Source organism: Sinocyclocheilus grahami, unplaced genomic scaffold (genome assembly GCF_001515645.1).
Source record: "Sinocyclocheilus grahami isolate Dianchi unplaced genomic scaffold, SAMN03320097.WGS_v1.1 scaffold780.1, whole genome shotgun sequence".
NCBI classification, from domain to species: Eukaryota; Metazoa; Chordata; class Actinopteri; order Cypriniformes; family Cyprinidae; genus Sinocyclocheilus; species Sinocyclocheilus grahami.
The window spans coordinates 446,260-464,162 of record NW_015505959.1 but is presented as its reverse complement, the minus strand read 5'-3'; the positions used below and the strand labels follow the sequence as shown (position 1 = coordinate 464,162).

The 17,903-nt window shown below is 33.7% G+C and overlaps 1 protein-coding gene across 1 annotated transcript in view; it reads right to left on the bottom strand.

The window, feature by feature from the left end:
- LOC107561560 (sodium-driven chloride bicarbonate exchanger-like) overlaps positions 1-17,583 on the bottom strand; it is a 35,109-nt gene extending 17,526 nt beyond the window's left edge. The window contains exons 1-10 of the mRNA XM_016246031.1: positions 17,571-17,583; positions 17,265-17,403; positions 14,398-14,558; positions 13,999-14,187; positions 12,873-13,097; positions 9,769-9,857; positions 9,270-9,353; positions 6,450-6,607; positions 6,284-6,371; positions 2,417-2,563 (exon numbers count right to left, since the gene is read on the bottom strand). Of these exons, the coding sequence (XP_016101517.1) occupies positions 2,417-2,563; positions 6,284-6,371; positions 6,450-6,607; positions 9,270-9,353; positions 9,769-9,857; positions 12,873-13,097; positions 13,999-14,187; positions 14,398-14,558; positions 17,265-17,403; positions 17,571-17,583 (1,293 nt within the window). The remainder of the gene's footprint in view (positions 1-2,416; positions 2,564-6,283; positions 6,372-6,449; positions 6,608-9,269; positions 9,354-9,768; positions 9,858-12,872; positions 13,098-13,998; positions 14,188-14,397; positions 14,559-17,264; positions 17,404-17,570) is intronic.
- Between the last annotated feature and the right edge of the window lie 320 nt (positions 17,584-17,903).

Sequence of the window (17,903 nt, the reverse complement as noted above, 5' to 3'; positions counted from 1 at the left end):
GATTATACTTAATTTGCATAATTAAACTTCACATTTAAAAAAAATTTAATACACAGTGTTATTTTGCTATCATTGAGAAATGATTATAGTTGTATTAATGTTTTGAATTAGCTTTTATTTTATATTTTCTGTTTCATTTTAATTTCAAAGTTTTAGAGCTTTTGTTGCATTTTTGTCATTTTGATTCGTTTTTGTGTGTTTTAAATGTCTACATCCTTTTTAGTCATATTTATTTCAGTTTCACATCAAGTGAAAACCTACACTTCATTCAAAAGTGTTTGGTTGGTAAGATTTTTTTAATGTTTTTGAATGCTCATTTAAGGCTGCATTCAGTTGATCAAAATACGGTAAACTTGTATTAATTACAATTGAAAATAACCGTTCATAATGTTAATATATTTTCAATGCTGTGATGCGCAGCTGAATTTCCAGCATCATTACTCCAGTCTTCAGTGTCACATGATCTTCAGAAATCAGTATAATATGCTGATTTGCTGCTCAAGAAACATTTCTGATTATTATCATTTATCAATGTTGAAAACAGTTGCGCTGCTTCATATTTTTGAGGAAACCTTGATGCTTTTTATTTTTTCAGGATTCTTTGATCAAATATTTTTGTTACATAAATGTTTCTACTGTCACTTGTGATCAATTTAATTAATTCTTGCTTAATAAGATGTAGGAGTTTTAATGCTTTTTTTTTTTTTAAAGAGACAAGCTCCCCAAAAATGCCTTCTTTTTGTATTCCATGGTAGAAACAAGTCATTCTGGTTTGGAACAGCATGACTGAATGGCAGAATTTTAATTTTGGGGTCAATTATCCCATTAAAGCATTTCAAAACTCAAGGGGCATGTCAAATAAATCATTTAGATCAGTGGTCGCCAACCCGTCGATTGCAATCGACTGGTAGATCTTTATCACTGTCCCAGTAGATCCCGAAAAAAACAGTAAAATAAGTACAAAAATGCATTACATTTCTGGGGTTATATTAATGTATCACTGAAGGGAACTGTCTTGAGAAAAGTTTCGATGGCAATGGCATTTTCTTCTCCTCCATATAAAGCGCATCTCTGCTTTGTTTACAGCGGGAAACAAGGAATTGGGCTAACGTTACTTTAACACTGTTGCCGCGGGTTGTTGTTCATGTCCGCGGGTTGAAGCGACCCCAATAACGTGACATTTAGCCCCTGGAATGCGAGTTTTACTGGAAGATCACCACCGAAAAACTTGTATTTTATCCCTGGAATGCGATTTTTACAGGGGAAACCCCTCGAAACACGATTGGACTAGTTCTATTGCGAAAACCTGGCAACCCTGTTCATAAGCGCCACCTGTGGTCAGAGAGTGCGTCTCATTCAGACCTGCTGTTTTTGTTTGTGCAGATGTTTTATGTAGCAAATAAATAAATAACACCTAGAGTCAGACCATTCTGTTTTTGTTTTAAATCCTGAAATTAATCTAAATCAAATCAAAAACAACTGCCCGTGCAGATCATGATTAAAATGCAGTGGTTGCCTCTAATTCAAATGGCTAGATACTTTAGTTTGAAGTCAGTTTGTTTGTTATAAAGCAGATAGCCAATAAATAAATTTGCTTAAATATCAGTATCAGAATCAGCCAATTTGCTAGTTAAAAAAAAGAAAGAAAGAAAAGAAAATCTGAATTCGGAATCAGCTATGACTGCATCCCTAATTAAAATACTAAGTAAAAGGCCTCAAATTTGAAGTAAAATCTTCTATGTCTTTTTCTATCAATTCTTCAATAGGTAGATCTTGTCTTTCATAAAGGCCGAGGTCAGGGATCTTGGGCCTAAAAAGGTTGGTGACCACTGATTTAGATCATCAGGGCATTTTTCACTCTTTTTTTAAGAGTGCAGTGTAATAGTTAATCCTCTCTTCAGGATTTTCTAGATAGAGATTTCAACAGTAAATGCTCCATTTTAATCTTTATAACCAGATGGAGATTCACGGCCAGCTGTGCTTTTATAAATCATGTGCATTACATCACGTGACTTACTGTACACATGTGGCAGACAACACTGAATTTGACTTAACAAACAGTTTTTCATTTGATATTAACCACAATAATGCCAAACACTTCTGAAGGAGGAATATGCATGATGAGCACTTCTTGATGCTTTTCCTTCACCGAGCACTGCACCTCATCCCTGTCAATGAAACTAAAAGATTCCTTTTGTACAGAAATGTCTATTTATGCACAGTTTGTATTTGTGTACAAAACCTTTTTCAGTCGTCTTTAGATCAAAAGCCTTTTAAGATCACCAGAAACATAAATGTAGTCTTTTGACTAAGAGTAAATAAACTTCGATCCTTCTGTTTTCTATCCTACATATCAGCTCTGTGTTGTCTTACTGTAAGTTTCTCTGATTCGTACAGTAGTTTCTGTTCCACTGACCTGGGACGGGACGTTTTTTGGCGGCTCTATCCTGATGGACGGGTCCCATTCTCCCGGTGGCAGAACTGTAACCTGGTCAAGAAATTCATCGATTCCAGCAATCAGATCATTGCGGTCTTTAGCTTTATAGGCCACATCATGGAAAACCTACAAAAGACAAAACCGGAACATTCTTAGTCAAAAATTGTATGGATGTTGATTTCCACCACGGAATATATATATTTAAAAAAGTCCTTCTGAGTTTATATGACTTTTTTATATATAAATATTTCAGTTTTTTATTTGTATTTATATTTTTATAAATAAAGTCAGAAATGCAAAATATAAACTCTCAATACTGAGAAAAAAAACTGAATTGTGGCATATAAACTAACAATTGCAAGAAAAAAATTTGAATTGCGAGACAAACTCACAATTGAAAAAAGTCAGAATTGTGAGATGTAAACTCAGAATTACAAAAAAAGTCATAATTGCAAGATATAAACGTAGAATTCTGAGGGAAAAAGTCATAATTGCGAGATATAAACTCAGAATTCTGAGAAAAAAAGTCATAAAATTAATTAATAATTAATAATTCCAAAAACAAGAAGAAAAAAAATCTGAACTTTAAACACTGAATTCTGAGAAAAAAGGTCAGAACTGTGAAAAGTAAACTCAGAATTTCGAATTCAGAGAAAAAAGTCAGAATTGTGAGATATAAACAGAATTCTGAGAAAAAAAACAGAATTGTGGCATATAAACTCGCATTTGCAAGAAAAAAATGTGAATTGTGAGATGTAAACTCAGAATTACAAAAAAAGTCATAATTGCAAGATATAAATGTAGAATTCTGAGAGAAAAAAGTCAGAATTGTGAGATATAAACAGAATTCTGAGAAAAAAAACACATTTTGAACATTCTTCCTAGTAGCTGTTTGTGTTTCATGAAAGAAAGAAAACAATGCAGTAAATGAATGTTTACTCGCATTTGCAAGAAAAAAATGTGAATTGTGAGATGTAAACTCAGAATTACAAAAAAAGTCATAATTGCAAGATATAAATGTAGAATTCTGAGAGAAAAAAGTCAGAATTGTGAGATATAAACAGAATTCTGAGAAAAAAAAACACATTTTGAACATTCTTCCTAGTAGCTGTTTGTGTTTCATGAAAGAAAGAAAACTTCATTTAAAGACAAGTTATTTCTTTAAGACTCTTTTATACTGGAAAAGCCTGGAAAAAAGTACATATTCTCATTTTCATGCTCTTCAATAACGTCCTGAGATGTTGCCTTAGCAACATCAAGCAGCAGCTTGGCACGAGGGTGGTTTTCTGGCTAATTAGCAGTCATTTGCATGTTATTAGGGCTGTTCTGCAAGTCTCCTCTGCACCTCTAAGACTAAGTGAGAGAGAATGTGCTGAGCTGTGAAAGACCTCAGGAGTCTCCAGTCCTCTCATCTCTGTGAGACGGCTTCAGTCTGCATGAAATCCAGTTTATTAAAACAATAACCTCTCATGGTCAGAAATTTGTGGGGAGTTTTTAGATAGAAAGCAACAGATGGCAGTCTTCAATAATGAGTTACATTTATTATAATTAATGGGCCACTCCTTCCATGAAGTACATTTTTATGTCTCTCTATGTTGGATAAAATATTAAACAATTTTTAAACGATATAAATCATATTAGTTAGCTTTCTTTTATCACAGTTGAGTAAACATGTACGTTTGGTTTGAGTGGATGACAAAAACAGACAATTTCATATAATAAAAAAATATCTTGCATAAAACATATCTTTCTCTTTGGAATATTGTGTTGATAGATCATTAATTTGTATGTTTTTTCCATTTCTATTCGGTTATTTATTTATTTTATTTATTATTTTTTTAAAGGGACATCATTTTTGATGGATTTGATGAAGTCCTTGATGTTTTCTGTGGTATTATTTGGTTAGTGTCACTCTAAAAACTCTTGTTTGATCCAATTACAGAAATCTGAAAAAAATTATAAAACCATAAATATAAAAAATATAAAATATATACAAAAAAATGTAAATAATATAATAAATAATTTAAAGATGACAACGTTCGTTTTCATAATTAATTAGTCACTTTGTGTCACTAAAAATTCTCATTCAAACAAATTACAGAAATTGGAATTGTAAAATAAAACAATAAAATAAAATAAAATATAAATGTAAAAAATCTATATAAAATATACACAAAAATAAACAATAATATAATATATAATATAATGATTTAATAAAATTAATTCAAGTTGACAACTATGCAAGTGGACTTTCATTTTCATAACTAAATACTTGGTTTGTGTCATTTAAAAAAAAATCATGTTTGATTACACAAATATAAAAAATATATATATATTTAATAAAATAATTTTGAGTTGACCATTTAATATAAGTGAACCTTCATTTTCATAATAACTTCAAATCAGAATCAGAATCAGAATCAGAAAAGCTTTATTACCAAGTACACACACAAGGAATTTGACTTGACGACAGGAGCTTCCAGTGCAGAAGAAAGTACAAACATAGTGCAGACATGCATAGGAATAACACAGTAAGGATGTAATATAACACTAATATAATAAAAAAAGAAAAATTGAATAATGTACTATATACAGAAATAGAAGTATAGGAAAAAATGTAATTGTTTAGATAAATGTACAGATATGTTTATTAGTGTGCAGATACTGTATGTTATTTACAAAGTGTGCAGTTTAATATAAGTATAACTACTTTAACCTCCTGTCTGTAAGCAGACTCGTTTCCATCCTTGATGAGGCCGATGACTTTAGTGTCGTCTGCGAAATTCAGGAGCTTGACAGAGGGGTCCTTAGAGGTGCAGTCATTCGTGTAGAGAGAGGGTGGACACGTAATGTGCTGCTTGTATTTTGGCAGTTCACGGGAGAGATTTGATTTGTTAAAGTCTCCAAGAATGATTAAAATAGAGTCTGGGTACCTTTGCTCCATTTCAGTTATTTGTTCGGCCAGCTGTTGCATCGCGGCGCTCACGCACGCGTCCGGAGGCACGTACACATTCACAAGAATGAAAGAGGAAAACTCCCGCGGCGAGTAGAACGGTTTACAGTTTATGATGAGTGCCTCTAAATTAGGACAGCATACCTTTTTCAGCGTTGTTACATCTGAACACCAACTTTCGTTGATGTAGAAACACAATCCACCACCTCTGGTTTTCCCTGTTAACTCCGCGATGCGATCCGCTCTGAACAGCTGGTAGCCCGGCAGATGAAGCGCGTTGTCCGGAATGGCTTCACTCAGCCAGGTTTCAGTGAAGCACAGTGCAGCAGAGTTTGAAAGGTCCTTGTTGGTGCGGGTGAGGAGAAGAAGTTCATCCGTTTTGTTAGGAAGGGAACGGACATTCGCGAGATGAATGCTTGGGAGCACAGTCCGAAAGCCGCGTGCGCGGAGCTTCACCAGGGCGCCGGCACGTTTCCCTCTTCTGCGTCTGCACGCGCGTTTGAACAACACCGCTGTACCTCCGACTAGAATGTCTAACAAAATGTCCGAATAATCAAAAAACAGAAAAATATTGTCTGGGGTGTGCTGCTTAATGTTATGGAGTTCGTCTCTGGTAAAACTTATAGAAGAAGAATGACAAAACACAGAACAAACAAACAAAAACAATAGAAGAATCGTGGAGCTCAGCGTCCTGGCTGCCATTTGCGCCGCCATCATCATGTATGTGATGCATACTCATGCCATCAAATGCAGCTCATTCAATCAGAATTTAGAATCAGTTTTTATAAAATCTAATTTGAATGATTATAAAATGCCTCTGGATCAAAAATACAAAGTCAATACAAACAGTACTTTGTTAAAACAAAGTACTGAAAAACATCATGTCCTCTTACCTCATCTGTCATCAAGGTAGCAATTGATCTGCCAATCTCGTGATATTGTGGTCCTTTACCCAGAGGCCCCAGCAGGATGAACAGGAACCTGAGAGATGAGGCACAAAACAGTAATGTAACTGTGTTCTTATGTTGGCTTTCACAAGCTGTTCACCAAGATGTTCACCTGGTGGTGATGGGAACTTCCGCCAGGCCGTTCAGCAGTACGGCAGGAGAGAGGCGGACAAACGCCACGATGGGCCTGTCCAGAAACTCCAGCTCTCCAACCAAAACATTAGAGGCCTCTGCACCTGGAGGAATCTTCTTCATGAAGTGCAGGTCTATCTACACACAAATCATTATGCAGAGTCAGGTTCCTGCATCACTAGATGAGAAATACAGAGGCATATTGAGAACAAAGTCTTGCATGTTCGTTTTGAACTGGTTCGTCATACAGACCTTAAGCTAATCTAAATAAAAAAATGGACAGACTAAAGAGAGTTTAAAAGAGTGGTAGCCTTGTGGAGCGTGAATACTTTTGCAGTTTCTACAGTGTTGCTAGTCGGTTGCTTTGGTGATCTTAGTTGGTAGGAGGTTGCTAGGGTGTTCTAGGTGTATTTTGGGGGGAAATTATGGGACAAGAACATGTTTGATCAGTTACTTAATTCATTCAGAAAAGATCAAAAGACTGTGTAGGTTATAATCAGGATTATTATAAAGCTAAAACCATTAAAAAAAACATCCAATACTTTAAATAAAATATACATGAACTCAAATAAAATAAATTATGTATTAAAAAAATTTACTTATTTTTATTTCGACTAGTTGCCAAGACAACATTTCGCATTTTTGTTTAGTTTAAGTTGAAATATTAAAATAACTAAAACTAAATAAACTAAAACATACTTAAAAAATGATGATAATAATAAAATGACAAAAACACAGCAAAATTACTAAAACTTTAACTAAAAATAAAATCAAATTCAAAATATTAACAAAAACATTTTTGTTACTTGAAATAAATGTTCAAACAAAAAATATATATAAAATGACAAAAACACAACACAATTACTAAAACGTTAACTTTTATAAAAAATCATTTGAAACTAATTCAAAATATAAACAAAAACTATAACAGTACCTCAATAATACAAAAAAAAAACTTAACCTCAGTGTGCTGGTTTTTTGAAGCCACCATAATTACGCAATCCCATCCATATATAGGATATGAGATTTGATTTTCAAATCTCGATATGGAATATTAAAAAGCATTAAAAAAAATCCATAAAGCTCTTTGTAGAATTCTGGAATTCTGTTTTCTGTGTAAATGTGCTCTCAAGACTGGTTTAGGGCCAAAGGTCAAAATGATGTACAGAACCAAAGAGATTATGTATGTTTGCATAATGCAAAAGGCCATGTATTGTGTAAGATTTCATAATATTACTCTCTATTTTAATTGCAGCATTTCATCACGACCCCTGTGAACCTGACAGCACAGCACCTGCCTGCTCATCTGTTCATGGGATCACAACATAATACCCACTTAATACAAGAAACAGAACAGTCTAATGTCAGGTAAAGAGGGTTTCAACCACAGTGTGTTTGAAGCATAATCCCTCTTCCCAGAACAGACGGCTTCAGAGAAAGCACACAGACCTCTATGTACTGTACTGGACTGTAAGTCACACTGTAAAAGTGTTAGCTATTTTAAAAGAAACTTTAAGTTACTTCACTATATATGGTGAAATATTCATGAGAATAGAATTGAAAGGACATTTCACTTTATAATGCAGTAAAATGTGTTTTTTTGGGGGGGGGGGGGGGGGGGTTGGGGTTAAGAACGTCCATAAAATGTATGGAAATAATTGCATGTTTTTATAATTCTACATTATATTGCATTCAGAAAGAAAATACATGTACTTTTAAGGTAATTAATGTTCAAATTATTATTATTATTTATTTTGCTTTTGTGCAATAAAAACATGATGCATCACATCTGGTTATATAAACTGCCTTTCAAAAGTTTGGAGTTACGATTTTTTTTAATGCTTTTGAAAGAAGTATTTTATGCTAAAAAAGACTGTTTTTATTTGATCAAAAATCAATTAAAAGCAGTAATATTGTAAAATATTATTACACTTTGAAATAACTATATTCTATTTGAATATATTTTAAAATGTAATTTATTCCTGTGATCAAAGCTGCATTTAAGCTTTTCTTTTGTTTTTACTCGCGATCTTTACAACACGCATTACATTACGTATTTCATGGCACACTCATTTTATGCGTATTTGGCACCACCTATTGTTGTGGGTGTATTATTGACATGTCAAAGTCTAGAGCCTGAATATAAGATGACCGCATTTTTTCAGATAATTTGACAAAAAACAAAAGCATTCATTTCTATTAAACACCCCCCACCCATATTTGAATGGATGTATATCACGATTTCTGCATAAATATTAACTATCTTTACAACACGCATTACATTACGTATTTCATGGCACACTCATTTTATGCGTATTTGGCACCACCTATTGTTGTGGGTGTATTATTGACATGTCAAAGTCTAGAGCCTGAATATAAGACGACCGCATTTTTTCAGATAATTTGACAAAAAACAAAAGCATTCATTTCTATTAAACACCCCCCACCCATTTTTGAATGGATGTATATCACGATTTCTGCATAAATATTAACTAGCACAACTGTTTTCAACATTGAAAATAATCAGAAAAGTTTCCTGAGCAGCAAATCAGCATATTAGAATGATTTCTGAAGATCATGTGACACTGAAGACTGGAGGAATGATGCTGGAAATTCAGCTTTGCATCACATGAATAAATTACATTTTAAAATATAGTAACATAGAAAATAGTTATTTTAAATTGTAACAATATTTCACAATATTACCGTTTTGCTGTATTTTTTAGCACATACATGCAGCCTTGTAATGTTTCCAAACTTTTGACAAGTAGTGTAGTTATATTTAATTCTGCATCTTTACCTTGCTGAAGTCCACAGCACTGTTTTCACGGCTCACGTCATTCTTGCCCTCTGTGGTCAGTGGTTGAGACTGGGGAGGAATCATCTGACCTGCAGACAGAGAGACTATCAATCAATCAATCAATACAATGCCAAAACTAATCAGTGTTATTCAGCCAATGAAAGGAACGCAGCATAAGCATCGGCTATATTTCCAGATTAAATGTAGCAGACTGAAATGATTGTGCATATATGATGGTAGGAGAGAAAATTATTTTAATGGAGGTCTGTCATGATCGCAGATGTGTTTTAACCATCACTATTAATTACTACATCCATAAAATGAGACACAATGAGCAGAGAGACAATGGCTAGTACTAATTTCACATTTTTGTCAGTATGCTCAATACAGCAGCCTTCAAAAATGGATATAAATACATGTATAAATCACCAAGCATCACTTCATGGAAACTCGATTGCGTTGACAAGTAGTGTAGTTATATTTAATTCTGCATCTTTACCTTGCTGAAGTCCACAGCACTGTTTTCACGGCTCACGTCATTCTTGCCCTCTGTGGTCAGTGGTTGAGACTGGGGAGGAATCATCTGACCTGCAGACAGAGAGACTATCAATCAATCAATCAATCAATCAATACAATGCCAAAACTAATCAGTGTTATTCAGCCAATGAATGGAACGCAGCATAAGCATCGGCTATATTTCCAGATTAAATGTAGCAGACTGAAATGATTGTGCATATATGATGGTAGGAGAGAAAATGATTTTAATGGAGGTCTGTCATGATCGCAGATGTATTTTAACCATCACTATTAATTACTACATCCATAAAATGAGACACAATGAGCAGAGAGACAATGGCTAGTACTAATTTCACATTTTTGTCAGTATGCTCAATACAGCAGCCTTCAAAAATGGATATAAATACATGTATAAATCACCAAGCATCACTTCATGGAAACTCGATTGCACTCTACTCTAAAGGCAGCTAAAGCAGCTTTTAGCACATGATGCAGCACCAAAGCCCTTAGTTAAGAGAGCATCTTACATGGCATGAACAGATTTGTGTTTATTAGTCATGCTCGCTGCTGTTTTAATGCAGCTTTGGCTCTGTACTAATGATGCTCTGAGCGCTTGCACGGCACAGAACGAAGGGTCTGGAACACTTCATGCGCTAGCATTAGCGTGTGGGAAGCTGGCAAACTTCCTAAACATAAGCCCTGTATAAAGGTGATGAATATTCAGAATAGCCTTCACCTTTCTCACAGTACAATATCATGTCATTTATCTGCAAAATTACACTGCTTATCTACTGGCACAAATTGTATAATATTAAATTTTTTAAGTCGCTTTCGATAAAATGCATAATACATATATGTAAATTAATAAATGTAGCATCAGCCTTGGGTTTAGCCAACTGAAAGAAACATTTTTCAGTACCATGAAGGTAAGTCAACTGTTGCTGCCTTCAAGTGGCACTTACAAGCCATAGATAACGATCTTTTTGCTAATTTTGTTCAGAAAAAAAATCAATGTATTGGACATTTTTAGTATTGGACAAGTTTTCTTGCAACAAAAAGAAGATGTGCATTAGGTGCCTAATTTACACTTTACTCTGTATTTTATCTTTGTGACTTGTACAGCCAAAGAGAATCATGGGAAATGTAGTTTTGTCACCCAATAGAATGCAACAATCCCATTCATTTTCTTTCATAAGGGAATTGATTTTAAAGCTAACTCATAATCCATTAAAGGCATATCTACTGTCAGTTACAAGGTTGTTAATAGATGGTATGCTTACATTATTAACAATACTTGTGTTTAAATGTGGAACTCCTGGAGAAAGACTACATTACCCATGATTCTGCAAAGAAATCTCAACCAGTCAGATAACTGAATTAAGTAAAATGCACAAAAAAACCTCTTTAACACTGCGAATGATGTAATAGTTTCCCTATGCTCTCAAACTGCTTAAATAATTCTAAATATAGACATATTCTGCAATAATGGTAAAATGTGTTATTTCTATAGATAAAATCAACATCTATAAATCAATCGTTTTCTATTTATCTGTCGATTTTTAATGTCTAGTTCTTCACAAACACTTTACTGAGTCGATTCATTCAGACAGTTCATTATAATGAACCTGTTCAGCAAAATGATTCTCTGAGTCATCTGAATCATCACTCCTGGAACTTCTTGTGCATCCTACATTACCCATGATTCTGCAAAGAAATCTCAACCAGTCAGATAACTGAATTAAGTAAAATGCACAAAAAAACCTCTTTAACACTGCGAATGATGTAATAGTTTCCCTATGCTCTCAAACTGCTTAAATAATTCTAAATATAGACATATTCTGCAATAATGGTAAAATGTGTTATTTCTATAGATAAAATCAACATCTATAAATCAATCGTTTTCTATTTATCTGTCGATTTTTAATGTCTAGTTCTTCACAAACACTTTTACTGAGTCGATTCATTCAGACAGTTCATTATAATGAACCTGTTCAGCAAAATGATTCTCTGAGTCATCTGAATCATCACTCCTGGAACTTCTTGTGTATAATTTTTTATGCTTTTATGTATATTAACATATTAAGATTGACAGTACGCAGACATTTAATGTACTTAAAGGAAAGCATCTCACCATTTTTTATTATTTTGGTGCCGTTCATGAGCACTCGTTTCATAATAACGATCATTCTGACATTATCTGAATGCAATATCTTAGAATATCTCATAAAAACAAAACAAACAAAAAAAAAAACAGAAGTTTGGATTCATTTTATTGATTCAACTCATTCTAACAGTTCATTTTAAAGAACTGGTTCAGCAAAATTATTCATTTGAATCATCACATAGTTCCTGGAATTTCTTGTGAGATATTTTATGCATATATGCATATTAACATATTAACATAAGTCTCCCTAACGTATATCCTTGTTTTTGCGTGAGATAAATTCTAATTTAATCATAATTTAACTTAAGATAGCTTAAATATAGTTACTGTAGCTAATTTTTTATTTTTAAATCTGTAAAAGTTGTACATAAAACAGATTATACGTTGTTTACGTCCATCTGATATTCTCCAAAATGGCACTACAGGGTGATGCGGAGGAGACGAATTGTTTAATAAAGTCATTGTTTTTTTTCTTTTGCGCACAAAAAGTATTCTCATAGCTTCGTATAATTGCGGATGAACCACTGATGTCACATGGATTATTTTACAGATCTCCTTGCTACGTCTCTGGACTTGGGAACATTTCAGTTGCTTTGCTGTCTATGCAGGGTCAGACAGCTCTCAGATTCCATCAAAAACATCTTAATTTGTGTTCCGAAGATGAACGAAGGTCTTACGGGTTTGAAACGACATGAGGGTGAGCAATTAATGACAGAACTTTCATTTTTGGGTGAACTAACCCTTTAATAACATTTGCTATTTGTTATTAAAATCATCTCAGAGAATCATGCATCCTCGCAGCCTGTCTTAGCATTTTAGCCTACAGTTTGTTTACCACGTGCAACCTATCCGCTGAGATAACCACCTTCACACGTTATGTTTTAGGAAGCACTACAACAGAAGGGAAAGTCTCTCAAGTTAAAAGTTGCCTGGATCCAAGCCGTCGTCTCTGTCCAGGCTGAAGGAGGCGGTGGGGTTCTGATTTGGGTGGGTGGATGTGGAGGATGGAGGAGGGAGAGGTGAGGTGATGGACACTCTGGACGAGCAGCACAGAGGCCAACATGGAGAACAAGATGAGACCTGTCCATCGTTCCCATCACAAACAACTGACTGCCACAGAGGACACTTAAAGAGATGAGATGATGCACCTGTCAGACACACACACACATAAAGAGGAGACAAGACAACAGAGACACTGAAACTCTGAGATGGTGGATCTGGCATGTGTGAGCTGATTTTTAGGAGCAACAGATTTCTAATGAAACCAGCAACAACTCTAATGGACATAAATTGGACAATTTCACTTAAGTGCTAAGTTTTAGGAGTGGCAACTGCATTAAATAGCCAAAATTATTGTTCCATTTCCAACACATCTTATTTAGTCCAGTTTGTAATAAATAAATACATATTTAAAAACAGGAATATATACATAAAATAAAGTAATTGAACATTATAAATATTTAAAAATATATATTTCAATTTGGCTGGTAAGTTTTTAATGTCTCTTAGCTCACATCAAGGTTGCATTATTTATTATTCAAAAATACAGTAAAATCAGTAAATATTATTACAATTTAGAATAACTGTTTTCTATTGTAATATATTGTAAAATGTAATTTATTTCTGTGATCAAAGCTGCATTTTCAGCATCATTACGCCAGTCTTCAGTGTCACATGATCCTTCAGAAATCATTCTAATATTATGATCTGCTGCTCAAGAAACATTTCTGATTATTATCAATGTTGAAAACTGGTGTGCTGCTTCATATTTTGTGGAAACAGTTATATCTATTTTCAGGATTTTTGGATGAATAGAAATTATAATTATTTAAACCATAACATGTTATAGTAATTATAATGGTAAAGACATTATAAATGCTTTTTTTTGCCACTTTGGATCAATATAATGCATCCTTGCTTATAATAGTACTCAGTTCATATTCATTTACTGAACCAAATTTTTAAGTTGTAGTTGTACATAGTTTTGATGTCATTTGCATAATCAGACCTGCAACCTCCTGTATTTTCTGCACAAAGGCAAATGAATACCATTTTTGTCTATGCAGTTTGTCTCAGACTGCCTCTTGCCGATGTCTGCGAAAGAGCGGACGATGGGAATCCGATTGGCCAGTTTCTTCTGGTTCTGATGATGGTGCTGCTTCAGAAGAGCCTCTTTGACCTTCTTCCTGACATCATCTTCGAGTTGCACAGCCACTTCTTGTTGGTCCAGCACCATATCTAAGAAATTCATTCAGATAAGATAAACACATATATGAATGCATATGCACATATAAATACATTTATTTTTATATATTACATTTTTTAATATAGTTGTATATATAGGTTTTAAGATACGTATATATGTTAGCTGTTGCTTAGATGATCTTTTTACATATTTGTTGTAATTTCATAGTAAAACGTGAACATTTCTTTAGCATAACACGTTACCTGCAATCTCCTCCAGAGAGCTGGCTCTCATGTCCAACATGACGGTGCCGTTTGTAATGCAGCTCCGCAGCTCAAAGAGACTGTGCAGAGAGAGCGTCGCAACGTACGGTTTACTCCAGCGCTCACCTCCATCCTCCACGTCCTCTTCAAACTTCAGCCACCTGGACAAAGAGACACGGACATGCTTAAAGAAATAGTTCACCCAAATATGTATTCGCCCTCAGGCCATCCAAGATGTAGATGAGTTAGTTTCTGACTCAGAATTGGAGAAATGTAGCATTGCATGACTTGCTCACCAATGGATCCTCTGCAGTGAATGGGTGCCGTCAGAATGAGAGTCCAAACAGCTGATAAAAACATCACAATAATCCACACCACTCCAGTCCATCAGTTAACATCTGGTGAAAAGCTGCGTGTTTGTAAGTTGTCTGGACAAAATGGAAAAGTCCATCTCCTGTTGTCTCTCTCATCCCAATCCACTCACATATTTGTTTAGAGCTGTTTTCACTTGTAAACAGTGCTTGATCTGTGCATATTTCTCTCCTGATTCAGACAAAATGACTTTTTCACTGGAGGATGTGATGGACTGTAGTGGTGTGGATACTTGTGATGTTTTTATCAGCTGTTTGGACTCTCATTCTGACGGCACCCATTCACTGCAAAGCATCCATTGGTGAGCAAGTGATGCAATGCTACATTTCTCCAAATCTGATGAAGAAACAAACTCATCTGCATCTTGGATGGCCGGAGTACATTTGGCGAGTACATTTTCAGCAAATTTTCATTTTGGGGTGAACTATTCCTTTAAAAACATCCACACCTGCAGCCAGATAACCAATGAATGTGAAAAACAAAAGTTTCAAGACAATTCTAAATTAAGAGCAGAAAAGTAGTAACTTAAAACATGAGGCTCTCATACAAATCCAGAAGAATCAGAATCAGAGACGTACATACTTTATTTCATATGCCAAATATATCATATTTGTCCTTCTTAGAGCTTGACAGCACTATGAACTGTCAAGAACAACATGCAGGTGAATAAATAATAACAGAAACAACCTTCCTTATAACCTTTACTGAACACGTAAATAGAAAATTGTGTTGTCTCATGTGAATTTTTTATATTTTTAGATATAAAGAACTACGGTGTACGTGTTGCCTTTGCTTATTGAAGAAAAATGAAAGCAATTCTCATGCTGAGTGCACTTGCATTTAGATGTGATGCCATATGACAATGTAGAAACCATCATCATTGTAAGTGCTTTATTTAGCCTTTCTGTTTTATCACACACACAAACATTACACAACAATGGTTCTTTATATAACTGCAGCTCTCTTGGACTAATGCCGCTCAACAGATTTAATGCATTAAACATCACTCATGCTCTCAAAACATATGAGAGCAGCCAAGAATCAATCTCTAATAAATGCAGAACATTAACAATCGATGTCAAAATATTGATTAATTACTTATGGGCTAATAACAAATAAAGATCGCCGAGATGGAGAAAAGTAAAAATCTTTTAAAAATTGTTTAAATTTTTGCATTCATCACGCTGGTTGAAAAACATCTATATCATTCTTAACAAAAAAAAAAAAAGAATGAAGGACTTTCTAATCAGTAAGTAAAAATGATTAAAATAATTTCTTGATCATTATGTTCAAAAGCTCTGTGACAATCTGAACTAACCATGCAGTGTCTTAAAAAAGTGGAAATATCAGATTTGCATGTACTGACCTTGACAAACGGCCATTCTGATGTCATTTCCTGTTCTTGTGGTTTCTTGTCACATGCATTGGTCACATGACAAAAAAAATGGTTTCCTGTGTGTTGTTTATAATACATTGACTTGCTGTTGTTTATTCTAATATCAGATCATTTTAGTTATGATTTTAATTTTAGCTAAAGTTTTAATATAACGTTATGTGCTTTTGTCATTTTTAGTAGTTTTATTTTTTAAATATTTATATTTTGCCTATATATTTTTTTCAGTTTTAGTTTTAATTTAACCTTTTCATGGCATACTATTTTTTTAATTGTCAAATCAAATGATCCCAAGAAAAAACATAATTGAAAATAAAATACACTTTATAAATGCATAAGCAAACAAATAAATAAATAAATACAATTTGATTTAAAAAAAAATTAGGATATGTACACTCATATTCTATTCAAGGTTTAGAGAAATATTTTATCACTTTTTACTACATGATTATCACGCTTTTTTTGGAGACACTGATCAAACAATATCAGAACAGTGTTATTTTAATATTATTTATATACTATTATGGTATTTATTGATTAATTTATTAAAATTGCTTTTATTTTTATATTTTCGATTTTCACTTTATTTTTAGCTTAAGTTTTAGCAATATGTTAAGTGCTTTTGCCATTATTATTATTACCTTAGTTGTTGTTTTTTACTTTTCTATTTTTCTATTTTGTCTTTTTTTATTTCAGTTCGATTTTTAATTTGACCTTTTTATGACATATTATCTTTTTAACAGTCAAATCAAATAACCCCTAGAAAAAAATTTTTTACAAATATTTTATAAAATAAATAATAAATAAAAAAAATGTAATAAATAAATAAATACAAACTGGGGGAAAAAAAATTAAGATATGCACACTCATATTCTATACAAGGTTTATGGAAATATTTTTTCACTTTTTACTAGATGAGTGTGCCACTTTTATGGAGACATTTGATAAAATCAGGATTAAAGATTACGTCATATTTATTATTTTCTTTTAAAAAATCGGTATTTTATTTTATTTTAAAAATACGTTTTATCTTCTCAGTCATTATTTGTCTTTGACCCATAAGTGCATATTGAATGACTGAATCCAGACAGGTCACATGTACCTGGCGGTTTCTCTCCACTCAGCATCCTCTCCGTCACGGAGGCAGATCTCATCCAGCTCAGTGAAGAGGTCATGTGGTATGTGCTCTTCATCACCATCCTCAGTGCCCAGCAGAAACTGAACCCTCTGAGACGGAGTATCTGTGACACAGCATTTTAATGACTTCAATAAACTACCAAGCTCAGTTGAAAAGGTCACATGGCTAAAATAGGCAGCTAAAAGCATCAGAGACCCAAAACTGTTCTGTGTTCAACACACGTTACGTCGATAGTAATAAAGCACAGAAAAGAAGCAGCTGCTCTCTAGCAGGACTGAGTCATCATGATGAGCTGCTAAAGGAGCAACACACACTCCAACTCTGAGCCTTTTATACAACAGGACAGACCAGCAAAGAGAAACGGAAATGATGAAAGGATATCAGAAGGAACAGAGGAACAACAGAAAAGAAAGATTTTCTTACTCAGTATGTTTGTCTTGTTTTCCTATACAAATATCTAAAAATTCTTAATTCAATGAAAAATTTACTATTATTTAAATCAGTTTAAATGGATTAAAACAAAAATGTTAATTAATAAATACATTTATTAAAAAATATTTTGCTTAGCTCACTGCCAGATTTTATTATTTTTGTTTGCATAAA